At 36.4% G+C, this 25124-nt stretch overlaps 1 protein-coding gene across 5 annotated transcripts in view; it reads right to left on the bottom strand.

The window, feature by feature from the left end:
- Positions 1 to 97: 97 nt before the first annotated feature.
- The window catches only part of RASGRP1 (RAS guanyl releasing protein 1), a 37508-nt gene continuing 12481 nt past the window's right edge, over positions 98 to 25124 (bottom strand). For 3 of the 5 annotated variants that reach the window (XM_088167199.1, XM_088167198.1, XM_088167202.1), the window contains exons 3-17: positions 21880 to 21985; positions 19715 to 19777; positions 18511 to 18642; positions 17277 to 17430; positions 14338 to 14511; positions 13504 to 13620; positions 11534 to 11809; positions 10259 to 10339; positions 9525 to 9629; positions 8433 to 8542; positions 7645 to 7789; positions 6898 to 6958; positions 6170 to 6316; positions 4562 to 4935; positions 98 to 3165 (exon numbers count right to left, since the gene is read on the bottom strand). In XM_088167199.1, the coding sequence (XP_088023325.1) occupies positions 3031 to 3165; positions 4562 to 4935; positions 6170 to 6316; positions 6898 to 6958; positions 7645 to 7789; positions 8433 to 8542; positions 9525 to 9629; positions 10259 to 10339; positions 11534 to 11809; positions 13504 to 13620; positions 14338 to 14511; positions 17277 to 17430; positions 18511 to 18642; positions 19715 to 19777; positions 21880 to 21985 (2180 nt within the window). In that variant the 3' untranslated portion in view covers positions 98 to 3030. The remainder of the gene's footprint in view (positions 3166 to 4561; positions 4936 to 6169; positions 6317 to 6897; positions 6959 to 7644; positions 7790 to 8432; positions 8543 to 9524; positions 9630 to 10258; positions 10340 to 11533; positions 11810 to 13503; positions 13621 to 14337; positions 14512 to 17276; positions 17431 to 18510; positions 18643 to 19714; positions 19778 to 21879; positions 21986 to 25124) is intronic. The other 2 variants (XM_014891237.2, XM_088167200.1) reach the window with 1 other exon arrangement.

The raw sequence follows: 25124 nt of genomic DNA, 5'->3' as shown, positions 1-25124 counted from the left end.
GTTTAGAGACTGGTACTACATTAATGCTGCAAAAGGGTCTCACATGACAGTCAGGGAAGATGAATATAGGTTGTATAGATTTCTCTGAGATACAAAATCAGAGGCATGAAATGCAATTTTAATATTTTTTCTATTATAAATATTAAACCAAAATCATACAATTTATATAAAATCTTTACAATCTATACACTTTTTCAGTCTTCTCAGACAGCATTAAACTTTTTCAAGTTGCCATAGAGATCAGTTACAACAAAATAACAGATGCTGAGAGAACAAAAACAGATTTCCAAAACATATAATCTAATCTAAGAGCAATTGTATTTAACCTGAATATGAACAGTAGCCCTGCCTTGTTAATTATATTACTCAATTTATCTTTACACAATCAGAATTCATGCTTACAAAATAAATGGGGAATGGTGCTTGTTCTTTCTGCATTCTAGTAAGTACAGTTGAACCTAGAGAAGGAAGAAGTGTTTCCATTTAACTTAGCCATAACAAGGTAAATTTCAGTATCTCTGTTTGATAACATGACTTCTAAACAGCACTTTTAGTTGTGTCTTTTTTTCCTAACATAAAGCAGCTTGAAGATTAACACAGAGGCAAGTGATTCTTTCTGGGTAGCATTGTCAGTTCTAACATTTCCCTGTGGTCAGGTTCTGCTGTTGTCTTTCATGCAGGAAAAAGAAAGTCCCAAAAGAAAAGAAGGGATTAACAGCACTTCAGGGAAAAAAAAAAAAAAGGGGTGGGCGGGCAAGGAGGAAATAACTATTTGCTTTGGGCAAACAGAGAACCTGATGGTACTTAGCTCTGAAGTTATCCAGGTATCAACTGTCTTCGTTGAAGCAGGAAGTTTTCAGCACAAATGAAACACTGCACACTTGTTCCCTAAGACATTTCTGCAGACAGATCCCTTTTAAGTCTTTCAGATTGAACGAGCAAACTTCACAGAGAAACATTGGGTTAGCATTTAGGACTGTACAAATCTGTGGTCATAACTCAGTTTGGAGTATGAAGTACCTAGTTGTACAGTAGCCTTTCAGCCAGCTACTGATGTTAGGGAATTTTCCTTTTAACTACGAGGTTTTGTTCATGATTGCCGTATTCCATAATAGATAAAGTATATGTATATACACAAATTCTATTCAAATCCAGAGTTTAGACCACCAGTGAGCAGTTACCTTGGCTGTACAATGAGATTTATGAGTCTTAGCTGCTCCTCTGGGTATTTTTTTAAATAAGTGAAAATATATTCAACGTTTTTCTTGTTTAATAGTTGTAGAAACAGACTTTTATTTGCTAAATGCCTATTAGAAATATACCTTGTGTAGTTCCCTGAATAGAGGACAAAATCAAGAAGCTCACAGAAAACAGGCGAACCAAGTTTGCAGACATGACCTGACAGTCATTCTGATTGCTTCACTGATCAAAGTGCAATTCCATGTTACTTGTTAATAATTCAGGTTTAGTGTCTGAGTTTAACAAGCTGCACAGTCTTCAGAGCTGTTTTTTTCCAATGCATTTCAGTTATTTACAGTAATGTTACAGAAAATCTACTCTTTCCTTCCATTTATTTTTACTTATATATAGGTTTGCAAGCACAATCCAATTTCAAAACAGAATTTTGAATCACTAAACTGGCAAGTAATTTCAAATTAGCTTTATAAAGTGTTCGTATACTTGATAATGACTGTAAATTGCAGATGTATATTTATACACTTGCCACTTTGAACACAGCACAGATGCTATTGTCATTGACTAAATTTCAATCTATAATGGACTTAGAAGTGTTATATATCTTACAAGTGTTGAGCATTAAGTGGACTTGGTTTCTGATGTTTGTATGTGTGATGACACCTGATAAATACAAGAAAGTTTTGTACAGCTCAATAAGTGTACAGATTATCTTGAAATGCAAATGCAATTTTCAAATTGACTATTTTGACAAGTAGATTTATCAGTAACTTGAAAGACTGTTTTATTTTCTCTTAACAATATGTACACTTTGTATTTAAGTTACCTCCCTCACACCTTTTACTATACAAAATTTACAGACATAGGAGCACACTCATCTTGACTCTTTATGTAAAGTGCATGTGAAATCTAGGAGAGAGAAAATGGAGAAATCTTGTTAGGAGCTCTGAAATGCAGTAGCTATTGCACAGAGAATGCTGTACAATTTCCCTCATGATATGGCTCTAAAGGTTCTGCTCAACAATGGCATCTACTTTGATGTGACAGAAATACAGTCAGCCTTGTCCTGTACCTACTGTATGGGGACAAGAAGTCATCCCTTAAACCAAGTAAGTGGAATTAAGTGTTCCAGGTCATAGCATGGAACACAAAAATGGAAGCAGTATTTAATGTCAAGTCTCTATAGTCTCACTTCTGTTACTTCAAGTGTTTGAGCAGCAAAACTTCTAAAGCTCTGAAAGATGTTTTAAAAATTGTCAGTTTATCTTAAAGTGTAAGGATCAATCAAATATCATTAGCTTAGCTACTTATTTTAAAGTTGTTGTTAATTTCTGGAATAAAATGTGACCATTCACTTCATGTTTTTAATTGCTTTCAGCTCCAAGTAGGAAGTTTTACTTACTCGGCTTTTATCAAACATTGTTTCTATAAAACTGAGTTTGGGCCAAATTTGAGGTGACACAGTCTTATGAATAGCTACTTTGTCAGAACATTTCTACAGTAAGGTGTGCTGCTGACATCCAGGTCACTGGGAAATCAATATGGTCTTCAACATGAACAGAGACTTCTGCAAAACTCTCACTCCTTTTGAAAGCAAAAACCCAGAAGATACTATTTTCATTGCACAAATAATGCTAAATTACTTTACAAGGTCAAAGGAATGATTTTATACAGTTTGGGAGTGCATGTTTAAAAGGGAAATGTGCTGAGTAAAAAGAACATTTCTGCTTAACATCCTTCACATTCTCTCTCCAGTTCACTTGGTAAGCAGCTTTATCTCAGCCCCTCCTTCAGTCTTACATTCTTCCATCCCATAGGAGATTTTCCTCTTATCTGCTAGGAGCAGTCTCTGTGTTGTAGACTGTCAACTACATGATTTCTTTTCTGGATTGTGAGAGATTCAATTGTTTTATGTGCCTGTTCCAGTTGGATCTTTAAACCTTCATTGTCTGCCTTTAGAATATTCCTTTCCTAAATAAACAAACAAAAAAAAAAAAAAAGAGAATTGTACTTTATAGTGCAGTTGTTTGAGAACTGTCTGGTTGTATACTTAGGTTGACTCCCATAAACATAAAATGGTGTAGCTCTCATCAGAACCAGTAATTTATATGAATATTTTCGCAGTCCCTGCTCTATTCTTTGTGTATCCTCTAACAGCTTTCCAGCAGCTGGTATCTGAGTCATTTCCACAACCTGCACTTATCCACCCTCCACTGCTCCTCATAACAACAGCAGTCTGGGGAAACGACAGCACAGGTCACACTTTACCACTCTACTGCTGCAGAAATTGATGTACCAGAAGCGAAGCCATTATTTCATAACATCATCTGCTGTTTAGTAATCGAGGTCGGAATCTGATGAAGGGAGCAAGGGCATGTGTAAATTATTGGACTCATATGAATGGGACATTTTAAAGAATGCATTTTTAGAGGTTACATCCAAGCTTCACATCCTTGTATTGAATATACTGTTGATTGAAAGGGAAGTGGTTTGTACTGGAAGATTGTCTTAATCTCTGTTAATGGTTAATAAACCATTCATCTTTGATAAAACACGAGTTCACTTTATCAGCAGCGAGGGATATTTTGAATGTTGTAGTCATAATTCAAAGATTAAACTGTGGTCCTTTTGTTGGACTGTTCCCATGCTGCTTCATCACAGAATAGTGATAAATATTGAGTAAAAAGTATGAAAATAAGTCTTAGTTCCTCATAATTATAGCTGGACCCATCTATTAGTTGCACTGTTAGAATTGTATTAGTCTCTTTAATCTGTCTGGAAAGGTGTTTCTACAAATCTGAATTTGTACCATGTTTGAGGTGACACAGTCTTATGAATAGCTATTTTGTCAGAACACTTCAGAGTAAGCTGAGACACAGCTGGGGTGATGTTGGTGAAATTTAGCAAGAAGCATCATGTCTGTTCATAGCAAAATTTCTTGGTGGTGCTTACACTTGTCAGTTGAACAAAAACAACCCTGCCTTCCCAGCCCCATATATTCTGTCACTTAAGAAAGCAGAGGCCACCAAAATCAGGAGGAAATTCAGAACTATGTTCCTCATTTTATGGAGTAACATTCTGTCCTGAGTGATTGGATTATGTTCACATAGAACTGGCAGGGATCAATGTGATCATAACTATGGCTTCAAAGCCCTGTATTAGCACTAAAATTTATCATTTAAGTGAAACATTGCTGGAAGTTAAAGTGGCTAAGGCTTTATGATGCCAGCCATGGATTGTTTAATGGCAATTAAATTTGCAATTAATTACACTGAGGTAAAGTGACACCTTCCCACCCAGCCACTCCCCCACACATTAACCACTTGACCTGTTGTGTAAAACAGAATTTGTTCCATCATGTATGTACCTGCTCAAGTTCCTGGTATGAGGGTTTACAGCTGTGATGCTCCTCCTTCATTTTCTGGCTGGAGTCCTTGTTTTCCCATTTAACAAATGCCTTTCTGCGGCCTAGAATTGGGCTTGGAAATGTGGATGCTGGAGCTGCCTGGAGATAAGGATTTTCTGGCATCCTGTGTTCTTTCTTCTCTCTCCGCTTACGAGATACATCACCAGCCATAAGTACAGGATCAGTCTGTGTACTTTTATGAATCACAGCTGGTTTCAGTCTCACTGAGATTTTCTGAGCTGAGGAACCCATGAGCATAATGGTTCGATCCTTGCTGTCTTCACTGTGCTCCACTACTTCTCCATTAGGAAAGGTGAATGATGCTTCTTCTTGTCCTTTAAAATACATATGGTAAATTGGGGCAAGATCTTCTCTCAGAAAAGGAGAAACAGGAAGCTTGGTAATTAAACATAATTTTAATAAATAAACCATTTATTCCTTACTGACTTTTATATTCATTGCTCTCCAAAATAGCTGTCATTAGAAGTTTCTTAATGTTGTGTCTCCTGAAACAACTCTTTCCCCTGTCTCAGTAACACAAATATGGATCAGTAGGAGAAAACATGTGGCATCAAGGTCAGTTTGAGAAAAACTTGGATATGGGTAAGAGGTGATTATTATGCAGTGCTGCAGCCATTTCAGACACAATCACAAAGATGCACATAGTCACTATCAAGAGAAGAGGGGGACTTATATGCTACTTATGTGCTAATGGGAAGCCAAAGGTAGAATCCAGCAGTATGAGTCTTAAATACAACACAAAAGATTGATAATGAAAGTGGCAGGAAGCAGATTTTAAGAACTTTAAATACAAGCAAAGAGCGGGAAAGAAATTCAAAGAAAGTGAATATGCAGAGAGTTGGAACATCAAAATAAAAACAGAATTAGCCTGGTGGTTTTCAAGGACAACATTCCTTCTTTTGACAGCCTGCACAGAAGTATACAGTAAGAAAATTTTATACAGCTTGCTTGATATAAGGATAAAAGAACAGAGGTGTAGATTTTTCATTCCTGATTCTGTGGAAGATGAACAGATGGACAGGAGTTATAGATTCAGCTAATGAAGTGGAAAAAAAAAAGACAATTAGCTGTTGGTTTTCCTAGCATACAGATATGTAGGAAAACTGACTTTATCAACTCCACATTAAAATTTGAGTCAGAATTGTAACAGTGCAGTAGTCAATGTTACGAGTTGTTAAAAGCAAGACTTGTTTGTCATAAGGTGAGAGAGTTAAGGAAACCTGTCAGCTCTTCATTTCACATGGCATCCAGTTCTCACGAGAGTCTGGCAGAAGATTTTCTCATTTTTGGTGGCATTTGTGCACCATACATTGTGTCGCGTGACAAGAGATCTCCTGGAAAATGAGTCCATCCTTACTCAGTCTACAGCAGGAATGGTGTTACTTGATACAAGCCAATATATACCTGGTTCTAGTGTCTATATAGATAAAACACTGCAGTTAACTGACAGAACCTAAAAGGATTCTGAATAACTCTGATTTAAAAGAAAAAGGAGCAGAGGAAAGATTATCTACATATTTTGATCTTTTTAATGTGATCTTTTCTCACCATGGAATTGTTCTTTGACTCCTACTGGGCAGAGGCTTGAAGCAAGAGCAGATGTTGGGCTGCTGTCTGCAACAGAAGGTTTGGGTCTTCTCTTGCACTCTATCACAACCAGGTCTTTGCATTGCTTGTGACAGTTCATTCCACAGTCTGTAAACAAAACAACGTTTACATGATTCAGTGACTCTGCTGTAGCATCTAAGGTAGCTCTCTCACTACTGCCTTCCTGGGAAACAAGAACCTTCTTTGGTTCTCTACAGGCATTACCTCTACTGACATACATCTGTAAAACACCATCCCTTTGCCATATATGTCTAAAATTCCTGTTCATTAAGTACAAAGTACAAAATGGCACCATTCAGTCACAAAAAGTGCCCTGACTCTAGGAGCTGCAGAGAAAGCTGATACCTGTGTGGGGAAGAAAACTGCAAAACAGATGTTGGGAATGTGCTGCACAATATTCACAGAGTGGTGATGTTTGCATCCAAGGGTCTGTTCCCAAACCCTCTGAATTCAGTCATGTCTTGGAAAGCATTAGAGCTGTCAGTTACAAGTTCAATCATCTCTGCATTTCTTCTGTCTGTCATACTATTTTTGACTCAGTCTTGTCCTCCCTGAGAGATCAGATTAAATGGGTCCATAGATATTGTCATGGATCTCAGGATGATCACTGGTTTTTGTCATTCACGATCAATTATGGATTAAAATTAACAAAGTATAAAGTACTTTACCTTTGCATCTGTATCCTTGTTTAATGACTCCCCATAGCTGAAATTCAAACAAACAGAAAGCCTACATATTAATATATTTCTCTGCATATTTGATACCTCCAGATAAAAAATACACAAAAAGTTCCATTCTTTTCTAAGATCTGAGCACTTGCAGAATATCTTTTTTTTCTACACTTCTAATCATAAGGTCAAAATAGAACTATTTACTCCTTTAGCATAAGGTAAATAGAATATTTTGTGTGTGTCAACAACAAACAAAATATCTTGAGCTAGTGTACTGAATACATCAGCAGATCTGCAGTTCCTCGAGAAGCTCTGGAGCTGGAGTAGATGGAGAATTCTTCTGTCTCAGCACCCTTGTCTGATCTCAGCTGAACGGCAGATTGGTAGGACAGTCAGTTTTATTAAACCTTCTGTGCCACAGGCAGAGGCATGTCATGTCTGTATCAGGACATAAGTTCTAGCAGCCCCATGGAATGGAAGGCTCTGCATTTGGAAGTCTTGCCTGAGACTGTTCTTGGTGACACAGCCAAACCCCACAAGTATGAGCCATGTTTAAACACACTGGAATTGCCAAGAGGGGAGTAAAGGATACCTTAAATATCTACAGAGGCAAAGTCTGATGTTCTATACAACTTCACTGATTTTTATATAGATCCATTTCTGTATATAACACAAGACAATTACGAGATAAAAAAGGCATCATTCCAAAGAATGTTAACATAATTTACTTAAAAGTAAACTTACAAATCCAGCACAGTTGTCGCAGAAAGTGGGCCTTAAGTAAGTGGTCTCTTGGAAGTTGTGAGCAAAGCCAAGTCCTAATTTGGAATAGATTGAGCTAGCCCTCATAAAGTAAGCTGTTATTTCATCCCTGCTAATCAGACCTTCCCTGGAAATAAAGAAGAAAAGTTGTTTGTGAGACGTATATTGTGTTAAATGCATAAGGAGAATTAAACATCTTTTTCTTCACATTTTATAATAGCAGTAGTTTAATGTGCAACAAACTAGAGTGATCTCAGTAATCTTGCCAATTGCTTCCAAAATACACAGAAGCTTATCTACACATTTAAACTGCAGCCTGACAGGATAAATGGAGTATCTGCATATGTGATGCAACCTCAAAAGTACTTCATAGTAAATCTCTGAATAATCACTACTGTATTATTCCATGCTCTAATATGTTAAGAAAAATGTCCCTGATTTTATCAAAATATACATTTGCCAATTCTCTATTTTTAAGGGACAGCTTTATTACAGAAAAATTCTTTAGTAGTATATACTGAATATAATTTGGAAAATGTTTATTTTTCCATTGTCTATTTCTATTGTTTTTCCTTCTAAATCAGCTTGGATACCACTGCTGCAAGCCCAATGAAAATGTCATTCACAAAACATTTAGAAGATGTTTTTGTCAGTTATGTTTTCACTTGCCTGAAGAGGTTGCTTTACCACCCTAATGATAAAATATGATTTAAACACAAAACCCCCTAAACCCCTCCCAAATATTACAAAGTTGATAAGCTGGTACTCACCAGTCCTTAGCCATTACACAAAATGAGAATGGGAAACTGGCAGCAATCTTTTCAAACTCTTCCTGGGAAATGTATCCGTCCTGATCATGGTCATAATTTTTGAAGACAGACTGCATGAGGTAATAGCATAATAGTTTATAATGAGGATGGTCTGAATTACCACTTTAGAAAGCCTCCACACTATTTATGGATTTCCTCTCCCATCTTCTCCCAGTGTCTATTGAACAGTGCAAGAGTCTAATTGCTTTTTTTGCTTGAGACTAGAAAAGCATTATGATTTCTTGATTTGCAGCAAAACATAGGTAAGTCAACACAGGCTGGACTAAAAGCTTCACAACATGATGACAGCTGTATTTTACTTCTGCTTTAAAACCATTCTGTCCAGGCCCACATATACAACTTGTTCTAATGCTCTCAGTTAGTGCTCTCAATGGTGGTTTCTGTAGCCAAATCAGTGTAGCTGCCTAGCTTATTTTATCAGGTCCATGGTATGAGATAATCAGTTATATGACAGAATTGTTTCCACTTGTGGAATATATTACTGTTTCTTACTGGCCACAAGGCAAGGAGTACACCTAGACCAAATTTAGAAATATATTCCAAAACAGCATGTATCAAAGGATGCCTCACAATATTAGAAGTGCTTAGAAAGAAAAGAGGTGAAGCAGGCGAGCAAAGACAAACCCTTTACATCTCTACCTCCACCACTTTTGGAATCAATTGCCTTACTTAGTAATTTCCCATAAAGCAGGGGACCCAAAGAAAGAGAAAAAGCAATGACTGCTTGTAACAAAGCCACTGAGAGGCCTCCTGTCAGACTGCATCAGTAACATGATGTTGGAAGCCCTGGTAGACACAGCTCCCAGGCTCCCTGAGAGAGTGGCTCTTTAGTACCAGAATTCACACCTCCTGCTGGCTCTTCACCCACTGAAGGAATTCCCATCTGTGCCTCACAGCTGCTGGTGCTGTTTACAGGTAGGCAAAAGTATCTGTTTGCGAGGACAGAAGTCCCATCCCTGTATTTTCTCACACCTTGAGATTAGGACTACAAAGATGACAATAATATGAAGTACACTGGCCAACCTTACTTACATCTACCATCCTCTGAACGTGTTTGCTGATGGTTTTTGGATCAGGTTTTGGGGCCACTCCTGAGGCCCAGTCTGCAACTACTGGTGGTTTGGAAGGTGTCATAGGCTGAAATAAATTGAAAGGAACTTCATTAGTACCACATGGAAAGATTTTCAGTATTACAGTTCCTCCATTTGTGACAGTGGAGTGTGTGACACAGGACTGCAGAAATGACCTGTTGGACCTGGCATGTTCTTTTGATAATTACATGGTGCTTAAGCTCTTCCTTGTTCAAAACAGAAATTATTCCTTAAATTGTCACAGCTCACTGACAGTTCTGTAAAATCAGCATCTTTTCCATATTTATAAAACAGGAACAAAACTACCACATAACACTTGTGAGTTTCATCATTTGAATCATGTAAGAATTTTCCATTTGAAAAAAATAGTATCAACGGCCAAGATTAAGACTGATGCCATGTCTCCACATAGCAACTTCATTTATCTTTGTGTTCATATTATGAAACCTGATATAGTGTCAACTCTGTCATAAAGTCTCTCTTAGGCTTCATCATCAACCAAAGAATTTGTACTTTATAGATTTCACTCAATCTACAAGGCTAAAATGTTTTCAGCTTATCATATAATAAACTGAATGCAAGAGATAACATTTTCTTTAAAAAAAATCCTGGTTTTAAATGAAAATCATTCATAAAAGCCCTCCTTTTTTTTTAAGAATCTGTAAAGGCCCTTACAGCAGCTCGGTGACTTCGTGGCTCTCGTGCATATGAAAGTTCATAGATTTCATCTTCGGTGTAGTAAAGATCAAGGGACAGCTGAAAACAAACACATTAGTTTAATCCCAGAAGAGTCACTACTACTTCACAAACTTGTTGCTAGACTGCATTCATATTTTTATGCATTATTTTTAAATTTTGATTACAACTAGAAAGAAATGATCTTGAGCTGCACAGGTGTTCACAGTGATTTGATATGTGTCCAATTCTACATTCCCGACTGTTATTGCTATTATCTGGAAATCTGTAACACGGACTATTGGGATTTCAGAAAGCACCTGCACTGAAAGGAAGTATTTCTTCTCGTTTATGTCCTGTCATATATAGCTGCATGAAATTTTGGCCAAAGTTCTACATATTTGTAATACCCATTTTTAAAAAACATTATTTAGAAGAAAAAAATATACTTGGAATAATTTCAAACAAAACATTTAAAACAATAGCAGGAAGAATAAGAAGTTCACCACTTCACACAGCTGTATTTCAGGCCCTGGACAGGTGTGCTTCATTTCACACAAGAGAGCTCTCTGAGAGAGCAAATAAGGCTCATAAGCACTTTTATCTATTAGCTTTTTCCTGAAACAGGGCTTGTAACCAGAATGTGGACGTGGACTATCTGGTTTTTCCAAGATGAGATACTTGTTAATGCCAAACAAAGCTGAGAAACAAGAAATTAAGATTTTCTGTTTTAATAGAAGGTAGTATTTGAACTTACTAGGAGAAGCCAAAACTATTGTTTTAACAACGTCTTAGGTAGCATTAATTTTTCAGTAGCATGGCACTGATTACATAGGACTGGGAGTGAAATGCATCAACTATATTTGACTAATGTTTATGTCAGACAGTTTCTTAAGCACCAGAAGAAACTTGGCTAGAAATGCAGTATCCTGAAGGACTGAACTTTTGTGTGATTTTGTTTTCAACACAAGGAATCTTCCTTACTGGAAGTACAGAGAGTGCATACTACCATAGTGAACCAGAAACAAACATTTCCTTCCCTTATAGAAATAATTGGAAGCATACTGCTGAACTGGCACCTCTACCTTTGCTGCCAGATAAATCATCACCATTTTTTTTCTCTTTTATTTCTGTACATTTCCCCTTTTGAGGAAAAAAAACCCTTACAATCTTATGCATTCATAATTAATTAATTAATAGAATTCTCTATTTAGTTGTTTGATAGGTATATGAAATTTTTAATTGGATAGTATTTATCTTATCTAACACACTTACTGTAAGCAAGTGAACAAGGTCCATATTAGCCTCCAGGGGAAGTGGCATTTCCTGGAGTCGTATCAGCTCATCTATGTGGTTATACAGAGAATACAGTTTGTATACATTAATTTTTTTGTCCTCCAAGTAGTCTGGCATGCCCTCATAAAGGGATATCAAGTCTTTCAGGTGGACCCCAAGGATTGGGATCTTAAAGTTACTGCACTCATTATAGGCACGTCGGTAGCTATCATAATTTCTGTAAGATGAAAGCAATTCTGTCATTTCATTAAACACCTAAAAATAAAAAGAAAATAAAAAAAATCAGCACTGGTTATTGTTTCTGGTTTTTCTTACATAGCACAAGAGCTTCCCATGTTACCACTAAGGAATTTACTCATAATGACTCTTGAAAAAAATTTTAAAATTTCAAGTGATATCTAGGCATTCTAGATTTGCTATACCCATAAATTAGGTACTAATATGTAATTATATATAGTTAATATATAGCCTAATCTATAATGCTGGTCTCCTTACCCTCCCCATTTAGTCAAATGAAGAGAAATATGATTCTCTCGAATCAGGGGGATCTATATGCAGTCAATGTGGAAGCACAGCCCAAGCTCCCTGACATCCATAAAAGCAGCCATCTTCACATTAAAATGTGGAATGCATTCTCTGCCTTTCAGGTCACCAGCTGGAATTACTGGAGAGATCCTGGCAGAGAAACCCTGTGCTGTGCCCTGATCCCATCATGGTGTGATCACAAGTCAAACTGTGGTTCAAGGTGGCAAACCTGTCTTTTTAAGAAAACTTTTTCCATGAAAATTAATTAGACACAGTATCTGGGATTTTTATAAAGGCCAAATTAATCTTCAGTCTAGCAGTTTAAACATTTCCCTTGCTTAAAATTCTACAGGTACAAAATTGACCCATTAACATAATAAAATCAATGGACCAATGTTTTCTCTGGGAAGTTCCTGTCAAAGTTCTCAATCTGTAACCTTTACAAACTATTTGATGCATTAAACCTCGAAGTGTGTTTTCAAGTCACTAATTACCAGACATTTTACCTTCTTTCTATTAGCACCTGTATACAATTTCTTGATACAAAAAGTTATTCAAACCATGTATACATATACAGTCCTTAAAATGGCAAAATTTGAGAAACATGTTTCTAAAATAAGCTTTCTAGCTGACTTTATAGATTTTGATAGCTGTAGCCGTTTTCAGTGGGAGGTCACACTTCAGGTCTTTACTCCAGGTATGCACTGTTCATTTAATTTGATCATACTGTGATCAAAGCAGGATCATTAGACTCTTTCAGGTCCCAAAAAGAATAAAGTATCTTATTCTCTTAAGAGAATAAACCACATGAAGGCTTCTTAAGAAGCATTGCTAAAAAATATGCCCTCCTTCCCCTTTTAATAGCTTTCATCAGTATTTCACAAGAATTTAACTGGAAATTAAAATAGATTCCTAACATTCCAACATACTATGTGTGCATTAGGGCTAAATTTGTTCAAGTCTAAATTTAATAACATCTATCGAATTAAAAGATCACATGAACAAAACCAGTCCTTTCACTCAAAGTGCAGAGCTCTGTGCTAGCATTTTATAGACTAAGGATGGTCAGTGTTACTACAGAAAACAATAGTTTTGTTTTCAATGTTCTAGGATCCAATGCTCTGTGTTCATGTTTGAATATTATTCTGTACTACTGCATGTAAATGAAAATGAAGCTCATCACGTCTGAGATTAGAGAAACCTTAAAGAATCTTTACAAGTCTTGAAGAAAGGTGGGGTTGCAAGAAGTGTAGGAGTAATTGGTGATGTAGAGATTAAATAACAAATAAAAACCCTTCAAAACTAAATAAATTTTTGTTCTGTCTTTCCATCTTATCCAAAGAAGTAAGGTTGCTTTTAGTGTATGGAGTGACAAAAAAGTTAAAGATTCTCTTATTTGGAAAACTTAGAGAAGCAATACTAACCTTAATTACATCATGAGGAACACATGAGCTCGTTTCCTTGAGCCTGGAAATGGAACTGTGACAGAGACCTCCTATCACTGCCATTAATGTGTTGAAATTCTGCAGCTGGTGGAGCTTCTGTGTTGACATTAAAAAAAAAAAATTAAAAAAATCAGTATCATTTAAAGATTCAGGTTGTTCAATGTCACACCCAAACTTCAATTTCCCCTATTGTCTTGCTCTGAAGACTTACAAGTTTGTGCCATTTGACTTCATGTATTTTGGTAATGAATCGTGATTTTACTGGGAGTAACGTAAACTCTCTACTGTCATTAAATCAAATATTAAATTTTCAGATACAGTAAATCTTCAAAGTACCTCCTCAGTACTTCCCCCTCTTCCCACAGTCTGCCACAACTAGGAAACACTGCCTATTATCTTGCTTATGACTGCAGTTGAATTTGTATGCAAGAGTACCAATAGGAGCATAGCTCTCCTTTTATCCAGAAAGAGGTTTCTGGTGGAATGCTTCTGATTACAGCCAAAGCCATGAGAGTAACTCCTGCTTTGGAAAACTTCACAGCCACAGCTGGGAATCTCCCATGTTGATTCAAAAGCAAGTCTAGTTTTACTAGTGAAAATAATTTCTTCAGAAGGAACATGAGAAAGTCCTGGTGCCATGACTGTGTAACACCTGAGCACTCGGTAAGACAGCACACATACACAAATACACACGTGGTGTGGGTGAGCCACACCAGTGCCAACACTCCCAGCTCACCCAACAGTAGCAGCATGGGAAGAGCAGAAAAAAGAGCTGTATCAGAGAAACACCAAACGTGCCAGATTTTAACTGACCTGTGCAACATGAATGAACTTGATGAACACTTCAGCACGAAGCTGTGGTGTTGGTCTGCTGAGAACCATTAGCTGCACCCACTGAGAGATACCATTGCAAAGAGAAATTGATCTTTCCATTGTTGGGTTCTCTTTCACACAACTATTCACAATGTAGTTCTGATAATCTGAGAACTTGAACAAACAAAAGACGTGTAAATGAAAATTCATGTAGTTTCATATACCTCTGAACTAAGCTACACTAATACAAAAAGCAAGTTCGGTGGGATTCATATAAAACTGAGATAAGACCATTAAGAGTGAGGGCTACAGATTGCTTAGTACTTTTAATATCACTTATGAGATTCTCTTATTTAATCAAGGCAGTCTAAAATTGTTCAACTGATACATGCAACGCTTTTTAAAAAATCCATTCTTACATTAAGATTAAAGAGAAGAAATAATTTGCTTTTGTTGATGCAATTTTTATCCATTCTGTTGATTTATCAATTAACAAAAATAATTTTAATCATCAGAAAATGTGACATGGGATTTTTACATCCATTCTTTACTATGATCACTATTACTAAGATCTTACCAAAAACACTCATAAGCTGTAAGAGACATACATTCCACAGGAATATGTGGAATAGCATTGACCTTGAAGCAAAGGTCATAAATTGTCATGCTGTTGTTTGTTTCTTACTCTCCCTCTCTCACCTTTCTTGCAAATTTATAAATTTTTTCCATCTGTTTAATAAGACCTATTAGCACTTTAAAATCAGATGAGAGCAGACACCTCTAGAGTTGTCCTTATTAAATTAAAAATGGAAGAAATATTAGTAATAAGTGGAGCTGTCTCTGAGATTGCAAAGTACTTACATTACAATTACTCTTTGAATTCTGAACCCCGGCCAGGTTCAAATTACTCTGTACAGATAGATAATTTTTCAATATCTGACTAAATAATTATGGACTTCACAGCAGTTTCAGTACAACTATGAATCAGTTTATATTTTTTTCTCAGCAAGTCATCTCCTTTGGAAAAGTTTTTTTTTTTAAGTGCTGAAGAAATTATTCTCTGAAATGCTACTTGAAAGCTTTGAATTAATTGTGGCACACAAATTTATTGAGGTCAACTGTAACAAGCATGTTAGTGGCAGATACAGTAAAGAATTTTAGGCACATAAATAATGCAAGAGTCTGTTATTGTGATGACTAACTTAAGAGCCTCAATAGGAATCCAGATTCTTACAAAAGACTGTGGCCTCCCTGTACGTTATGACTATAGATTAAAATATTTTCCAAGCACCAGCATGCCTCCAGTCATTCCTCTGTGAACACCACTCCTTGCATTTAAATTTCCTGCAAGATGGATGGTATCTCATGGAAGACTTTGCTGTATGCAGTGTATGTGAGCAAATATTCCCTTCTGACTTTCAAATGCCCAAGCCTTGAAATAGTTATTTCAGGGACAGAGCTGGTCATTTTCAGTCTTTCTCCCAGTATATGATACCATATTAAAATAACGAAAGGATCCTGTGGCTTAGGACACCATGAACATATTCTGCAAAGATTTAATTAATATAGCTAATTATTAATGACATATTATTTTCTGACCGAAGTCTTGGTAAGCTCAATTTATACAAAGATATATGCAGGTACCCCGCATATAAAATACATTTTATATGCATGCATGTATGTAACTGTTGGAACTCCATGACACATCTGACACTCTGACTAAAACTATACTTGTTATACTCATTAATTACCTTACAGCTGCACAGAGGTTTTGAAAATGGTAAGTTATATAAGCTTTGCATATTATTACTGCCTACAGGCAGCAATCTGTGCATGACTTCGGTTCTACAGCTTTTTGAGTTTAACACAAAATAGAGTCACGTACTGTCAGCTCAAAATAAAGTACATTAAAACATAAAACTGTGAAATCTTCCACCATCTAGTGAGAGCCCCTTTTCTTGCATAGGTTTAGCTTCATATTGTAGTGTTACAAAAAAACCCCACCAAAAACAAATAAATAACAGCAACAGGAAAAAAAAAACAGTGAAAAAAACATTTTACTTTCAGTCTTATTATCACACAGACTTTGCAACCTTCCTAGATTTTGGTCTCTAGCATTCACTTTTCCATGTGTAAACTGCATCAGGTTTGAAAAGAGGCAATGTTGTAGCATACTATGATGCAAGTGAAGCCAAGGTGCATAGGGAAGTTTGCATCTTATCAGCTACGAACATTACTGAGAAAACAAATCAAATTAAAGAAGAAATAAATTAGATAAATCCTCAAGAATTTTTTGTGTATATGAAAGCTTTGTAAGAAAATATGCTTATCCCCACTTACATTAAAAATGGCATTTTGTAAAGTGCTTTCTTATCGCTAGTCTTTATTTTGTTATGCACAATCAAAAAATGAAGGCAGAGGCCAGGGGCCATCTTCAGTGCAGCCCATTAATCACTGCACAGGATTGCTGCACTGTTCACTGCAGCCACAGAAATTTAGCATTCCAGGAGAATATCCCAAGCTTCCTTCATCCTATTTCAGCCTGACTACTGATTTGAGTTAAAGGATGCTGCTTGCTCCTGTGTCCAACAACATCCCTTGTTCTAACAAAACGAACTTCTTTGGAAGAACATCTTGGATTTGGAAGAAGGTTTACTCCTCCTCCTTCCAACTGGTCTTGTCCCAACTCTTCCACAGCTGAGGTTCATTCTCTCACTCTCATACAGTTGTAGCAGAAGGGTATTTACTCAGAATCTAAGTTCCATTGGCCACCTTCAATACTAGTAAAATAAAGAGTCTAGAAACAGATTCAGCATGTCCAACGTCTTGTATGGCAGAGTTCATCTTGTAATACTGCTTCTCTACCATATTTTCTATGTCTTTCCCATATTTTCCCATATATGAACAAACAAACAAACAAATAAATAAAAATAACTTACTGATATTCTTCTGAAAGACTTAAATTCAAGATAGGTCAGGTGGTCTGACAGCTCCTCTGGCTCCAGGTGATCAAAAAGAAGTGACACTTTCCGTTTCTTACTGGTGTTGGCCTTTACACGCTGTGTCAGCTTTCTAGACCAATCCCTAGAATTTCTTTTAAAATAAAAATACTGCAAGTTATTTACTGAAGAGCAAAATTTTCTTCTTTCCCTCAGTCAGAGATAACATTGTTTTCAGGCCTTAATCCAGTGAAAAGTGAGTTATTTGCATTTCTAAACAGCAAACTCCTTTCATGCATTAGAGATTACATGACAAAATATTATTGTTAGTCTTTATTGTATCAATGTAACATCTTCAGTACAATACAACTGTCTTACTAAACAGCATGAGAGTCTATATAATTTCTTTAATCAGTTCTACATTTTCAGCATAGCTGCCTGTAAAACTTTGTCTTCATTGAACACATCCAGCACTCCTCCATTTAATAATTCTTAGATTTCCTTGAGCAACCTCTGATTATGAACTGTCCCCATTTGCTATTGACCCATAGAGTAATAAAATTTAATTCATTTTGAAAAGCTAAATGTCCTCTTTCATAACCAGAAACAAAATGTATGCCAAATTCCCCTCTGCTTTAGTCTGTGCATTTCCAAACTATGAACTGACACTTGTTTTGTCAGTAGTACTGTTTTACAAAACTATCTCACTCTCATGTAAAAGAAAAAGATGTCTTTCCAAGAAAGAACTGTGTGATGATGTACAGCTCTAGGCTTTATTCTTGCCACGACAAGTGTTTTATAACCAAAATCATCTAAACAATATCAAAAGTCCACCAATGCAATAAACTATATCCTCACTTAACCTTTGTTGCTAAAATATAAACACACTCTTTTTACCTCATCTGTTACCCAATCATATTGTATTTTCCTTTTTCATTGATTTCAAGTGATCTTGCAAAACCATTAGATATCTACAAATTTTCTAAATTTCCTGGATAGAGTAAAATTTGGCTGTTGTAGAGAATCGGCCCAAAGTCTACACTGCAGCTAAATTCAACCTAAGCCATTGCTGAAAGGCATTCTGTTCCTCTATATAATGTATATTACATCTGTAATGAAGTATGCATTCTTCCAAGGATAGCTAACATATGACTTATGAGAGACATTCTATTTCAATAATGGAAATTCAGAGTGAAAGTTTGTTTTCTGATTATATTGAGACTCTGACACTCACATTTGAGATGTGTCAATTAGACGACAATGTAACTCCTCACCATTAGCTCGAACCACCTCTTGAAATTCCTCCATAGCTGTGGATAGTTTAGAGTCCATTTTGAACATAATCCAGAATTCTGTAATCCAATACCTGTTAAAATTAAAACATACACGCACAAAAAAAGTTTTGATCTAGTTAGGCTGAAATTTAGTACGACCCTGTATGTCTTGGAATGTTCCTTTGGTCAGTTCAGGTCAGCTGTTTCAGCTCTGTCCCCTCCCCATCTCAAGCCCACACTGGCAGGGGCAGAGTGAAATAGAAGGCACTGATATCGTGCAATCACTGTTCAGTAGCAGGTAAAATAATGCTGAGTTTCATTCACAGATTCAATGCACAGCATTATAGAGGCTGCTATGAACAAAGTTAACTCTATCCCAGACAGACACAGTACCCAGCACAATACATGTAAAAACCTGTACTTGTTGGAAAAATGGAAATTCTTACGGGTGCATGTATGTATGTATGAACTTGCCTGGAAACAAAAATGTTACCAGATCTCACACAATACTAAAGCATTCTGACATAACCAATAATAATCTGCTCTGAGAATAATAAAATCATCACAATTTAAAACAAATTCTACTTTCCTGTTACTAATAATTTCTGCCTTTGATGATACCTCTTTTTAACACAATCTATTAGAGCTGAATATTTTCCCTCTCTTCTATTTTCTCTAAACTGAGATATCAAACTTTATTATACTTAATAGGTAAAAAGAAATAAATAGGTAAAAATAAAAGTGTTCCAGGACCATTGCAAGTGATGAAGTAGAATTACTAAGAATTACCTATCAAATGCAACAGAACTTTGTTCAGTATAAAAATATATGCAATATCCCACTTAATTTTTAATAGATCTATATAATATTAGACCCGCTTCTATCATTTCCTGACCTCTGCCAATTTTCACTGACGTTTATGATACAGATTCATTTAGATTCAAAACTGTGACCTGACAACTCATGCACGGATTTAAACAGATCTGCTAAAAGCCAGTTGGACCTTTTTATGAAAAGCTGCTAAAGGGAACCTTGAAAAGCTGAAGCAGAGCATCTGTTTCTCCTTTTAATGTCAATTTCAGATATGCAAAAAACATAATTATATTTTTCACATGGATGACTGCAGACTAACAACTAATAGCTACCAACCAAGAATATACTTACCTCACAAAATAGCATATCTTTACACACACCATGGAAGAGTTGTTTTCTAAAGCATTAAGATAGGTAGAAAACTGTTAAGGAAAACCACATCCATTCGCATGTGATGTAAAATGTAACATGCTTGATACATCCCAACATTTAAGCAACAAGAATCATCCTGCTGATAGCAAATATATGTCAGATTAGGGTTTTACATAAGTATACACAAAGTATATTGCAAGTTTTTTACCGGAGTTTATTGCAACTATGACTCCTATGAGTAATATTGATGCAGTTGCCAGAGTACTGAATAGTGTTAACCCCTGAAGGGATTCTGTTTTCTAAATGTTTCTTTGCAACATGCCTCACAATTTCTCATAAAACTTGTGCACTGAAAGGTCATAAAAATTTGAAATATTCATACCAGATTTATCAATCAATGCATTTATGAAGCAATTCTTTTCAGCCAAATCACTGGAGATTAAAAAAGAAGAAGAAAAAAAAGAAGCTATTTTCTTTTAAACATAACCAGTTGTAGACAATGGTAGAGCAAAATGTAACATGCCTCTCCAGAGCAACCTCACCTTTCTAGCTACACAACAGTTTTCATTTAACTTGCTTTGGCAAATGAAAGAAACAACCATATTTTTCGTCTATTAGCTCTTTAAAACATGCTTTGATATTATAGCCAATGTCCGTTGAAGTAATGGAAAATCCCTTTTGAAAATGTATTATGCATGTCTTGATTCATCTAATGGAGATGACACACATCTTTTCAGGCCTGAAAAACACAATTTAATGGAAATACCTTGTGGATCCACTCACAATCTGATTGCAATTAACTGCAGCCTAGATGTACCACAGCTGAGGGAACATGCCATCCACCCTTCAAGCATGCTGACATTAGGCTGACTATAGAACTGGTGAAGTCCGAGTAAGTTCCCAAATATTTTTAAGGGCCCCTATCTGAACGTCTAAAATTAGATGACTTACAAAGAACTTGTAACCACCTAAAATCATTCCCATAATTTAGTGGATGGGAAATGGTGCAAATGGAACACTTGCAAGGTTCTGCAAAATACAAGAGCACAGACTACCTGATCCGTTCAAAACTGTCTTTAACTTTCAATTTCTTTACAGGGAATTAAACACAGAGTTAAAAACCAAGCTTGAAAAATATGCAAGTCTAATAAAAGTTGTGGAAAACATTCCATCTCAGAAAGAAGATGCAAGCACTGACTTTGTTGCATTTTCCAAGAGCCCACAAGCCTAAGTGAAATGCAGCACTAAACCACAGCTGTAGTTTAGCACACTTGATCCAGCACCTGCGATTAGAGAAGCAGCAGGACAGTCCTGCTGCAGACAGTCAGTGCTCAGTAAAGCTCTGTTGTCAAGGATGCTGCTTGTAAATGTCTGGAAGATACAGAATGTGAGGAAAGAAAGGATTATTATATTGAATTGTACCAAAATTGGATGGAGATTCTTAGCATGACAGGTCTCCATCCTGTACTGTGCTCATCTAATTAAGAGCCAACGTTTTGTAAAGCTAAGAAGACAGGCAACATACCCCACAATTAAAAATTCCAAAGAAAGGCCAGTATTGTGAACGTGATCTAGTAGCTACATTGTAAAAAAATCTAATGAGCCAGAAACACCCATACATGAGTCCAGGCAGTCAACTCAAAATGGGAACAAATAGAAAGGAAATGTTTATGACTTATTTCAGCAATTTTGAGAGTGTGTGAGAGAAATAATTTCTATTGAAAATTTTCATATCCTGATGATAAAGTTTTGTTCTTTGCTCTTTGACTTGATAGTGGACAGAGAGAGAAACAGATCTGAAACTTAGGCCCAGGTTCACAGTACCTAACTGAGGTGCCTACATTCATCTAACACCTGCTAGATATTCCCTCCACAGCCAACAGAGGGTGATTTATCCTACTTAAAACCTGACTTGGAGTTTCATCTTTTCCTCTGTGTATAACAAGCTAAACCAGACAAACAAAAAATACCAACTCTAAATCAAACAAAAGCACACCATACTACCAAAAACTGTAAAGAACAAGTATACAATTTAATTAGTGGAATACTAACACACCCATAGATTAAATATTCTCTACTTACCCATCTCAAATTTGTCAGGCTGTTAAGTTACCTTAAAAGCAGATGAAGATTACAAAGGATATAGATCAACAAGTTTCTGAAGCATGTCTGCAGAGGAGATGAAAAACTGATGCATGGCCAGGATTATTTTTAGCAGCTGGTTGTTTTGACATGCATTTCCTTCTAAATCTAAAAAACAAAAAGGATTATTCACATTGAAATATTGCTATACCTTCATAAACAATTTGCAACAGGCTTTTTCAGAATCCTAATTCTGTTCATGTATGCTATTTCAAAGATGGGGAGAGCATAATTTTTCAGGTGAGAGCCATATAACAACTACTATATTTCACTACTCTGTTTGGAAGACCCTTAAAAAAAAACTAGGAAAAAAGAAAAAAAGGCAAGCATAAAAGCAGCTATGTCTCAAAAGTACTCGTAATACCCAGAAAATTATACATAATGATCTAAGCCCAGCAATGCCCTTAAATGCTTAGCTTTAGGCATATGAATACAAACTTGGAAACAAATCATTGAACTGCAGAACAAGAGTTCAGTTACTGATCCACATCAGCTAGTCATTGGTACGACCACACTTATCAAACAGAACAGCAATATTCTCAAGTGTTTGTGAGTTTTTTGTACAGATGCCACACACAACACCAAAGTGCACACACAGGACAGGATCACAGATGTGCATAGGTGCACACAGAATGAGATACAACATATGCTAGAAACCAAGAGGTTAAGCTGTGCATGCTTCCTGTGGTGGACCTAAATGTACTGCACATCAGCTTGAACTTTACATTACAAGGATTTCAGCAGAAGAAGGGCTTTAGACTACATCTGTCTTCTGGGCCTTGTGGGCTTTTTTTTCCATATTCCAAAAAAATCAAGGACATGAAATGTAGCAAAACACTTTAAAAAATTTCAATTTCTGAAACAAACAGTTGTGAAAGTGTTTGTAAACATTAACTGACAATGTTTTCCCACCGCCAGTTGTAAGAGAACCGAAGTAGCTCGAACTGGAATTTGACACCCTTTCAAATACAAAATAAAATTAATCTTTTTGAATAATTTTAAATAGACTAACCTCTATGGGAATAAATGTCATTATCTCTTTAAAAAGCAGTAGCAGGAACGAGATAGAGAAGCAAAGCACAATACAGCGAAATGGACGAGGGATGTGAAAGAGCAGATTTCCAGCATATGAAATGACATCTACTGCTGGGGAAGGTAGGGAGAAGGCTCTTTGACTTGCACATCACCAAAATGGAACATTAAACTTAGCCCATTTGCAAAACAAGATAATCCACATTAGTGGATTAGACAAGAATTTCCATGCCCTTCTACAGGAAGATACCAAATGTTTCCACCTTCAGTGACTGGGCAAGAGGAAAGTCTGTCTGTCCTACAGCCCCACGAATGAGACCAGTATAGACCCCAAGTAACAATATGATACAAATTCTCAGTTTTACAAAGTTTATGTGTTCCTTGTTTGTGCTCACACATAATTTCATTCCTTACTGAAAGAATCCTTCTGAGATACAAACTGCCTAGGTATTACAGCACGAACACAGAGGGCAAACCAGCAAGTTATTCAGCTAGAGAAGTGGAAAATTTGCAGGGGAAGGCTGGGACAACAATCAATACTTATTCAGGCCTATAGTATTTAGCATTTTGTACTCTTTGAGTGCCTTCAAGAAGAGTAAGATTATTGTAGGCCTTGCACACAGAGGCCCGTATCAATTTTCATCCTTTGACAAAACTTGGTGTTCTGCCAGAAGCTCCATCCACTAGCTCTTGTTTAATCAGGAAAACAGTTCAGTATATGCTTAACTTGGAAGCCAAATGGATATGTGCACACATACTATTAAGAATATACAGCTTCTCGTAAGTCCTCAATATAGATCATTTCCAGACAATAAAGACAGAAAATAACACTCTCCCTCCCTTAGCACTTCCGTTATGTGCATTCCAAAATCCTCTGCTATGACATAACACAGGTATCAATTGGCTGCAAGTTCCCATTCGAATTTTTGTTTTCTAGAAGGTCTCTCTACCATTTAGGTTTTTCATGTCACAAAGGTGCAGAGAAAAACGGTATGTTCTGCCTACTATTAGTAATTAGGTCAACATATTTATGGTGTTTTCCTGCATAATAAAAGTGTATTTAGGCTTCACAACATCCAGACCTAATTATTTTGCAACAGAGGTACACTTCATTGCAATGACATGAAATTATTTTGCACACATTAAAGCAATACTAGGTGTGAGGCTATCTGTTCTCTCATCCAACTAAAAGACTGACCTTCACAAAAAAAACCCATTGTATTCGTGATAGCTTAAAAAACAAAATAAACACTTTGCAAAAAAGAAATCTAAATGTTCCCAGTAGAGTCGAGCTGTGAACAGCAAGCCTGGATGGAACTGAACCAGCCCACAATTTACAATGGCACATATCTTTGTGCAAACGCTGGAGCCAGCAAGAAGGCTGTCCTGACTGTGCTGCAAGCACAGTGCCTCTGAGTGCCTCTGCAGCATTCTCCTGAACCCCCAGCAGTTTGTTTTAAAACTCCTTTTCATTTCCGTTTGTATACCTGCTTCTAACCACACAGCCTACTGAGCAAAACCACTGAGTGAACATGAACTCAAGTGGGATGGGTGTGTTTCAGTTAGTCAATTTACATTAAAGAAAGCTGCAAATTACTGCGCAAACCTTAGCTTTGTCTCACTGCAGCAAAATATAAATAACCAACTGCTCCCATGGTTTTCTCCTGTAAATTCCCTTATTGTACTAAGATTTTTAATAAATATACTCTGAACCAAAAAAGAAAGCAGAAGTTGAATATACTTTTCCAGCATTTAACTCCTTGAGTGAATGCATCATGACAGTTAATTAGTATTTTATGATCTATGTAGTAGCACAAAGCCACTAAAAACTACAATTGCAAAAGTCCCATTTCTTATGTGAGACTTAGAATACACAAGGGTAAGAACCTTCTAATCTAGGCCCATCAATCCCCTACTGCATGGTCCAACGAGTGACTCCTCATAATCCATAATCCGTGATTTAGAAATATCTTAAGTATTGCTTGCTCCTTTAAAACTTTAGAGAAACAAGTTACTCAAAAGTCAGTAAGGCTTTAAGAGCAAATTACATGCTTTTCTCCAGGTCCTGATGGCCACAAGCCTGTGGTAAATACACTTAACAGAAAGAATATGTTCAGTAGAGAAGATCGCTGTAGTGAGACCTTCTCTCCAATGCATGAGTGCAACGATAAGGCAGTAGTAAGAACACCAAGGATGTCTTAACCAAATTGAATTT

The sequence above is a fragment of the Sturnus vulgaris genome, chromosome 6, assembly GCF_052056855.1.
Source record: "Sturnus vulgaris isolate bStuVul1 chromosome 6, bStuVul1.hap1, whole genome shotgun sequence".
NCBI classification, from domain to species: domain Eukaryota; kingdom Metazoa; phylum Chordata; class Aves; order Passeriformes; family Sturnidae; genus Sturnus; species Sturnus vulgaris.
Note: the sequence above shows the minus strand (reverse complement) of the source record. Positions and strands in the feature narration are given on the sequence as shown.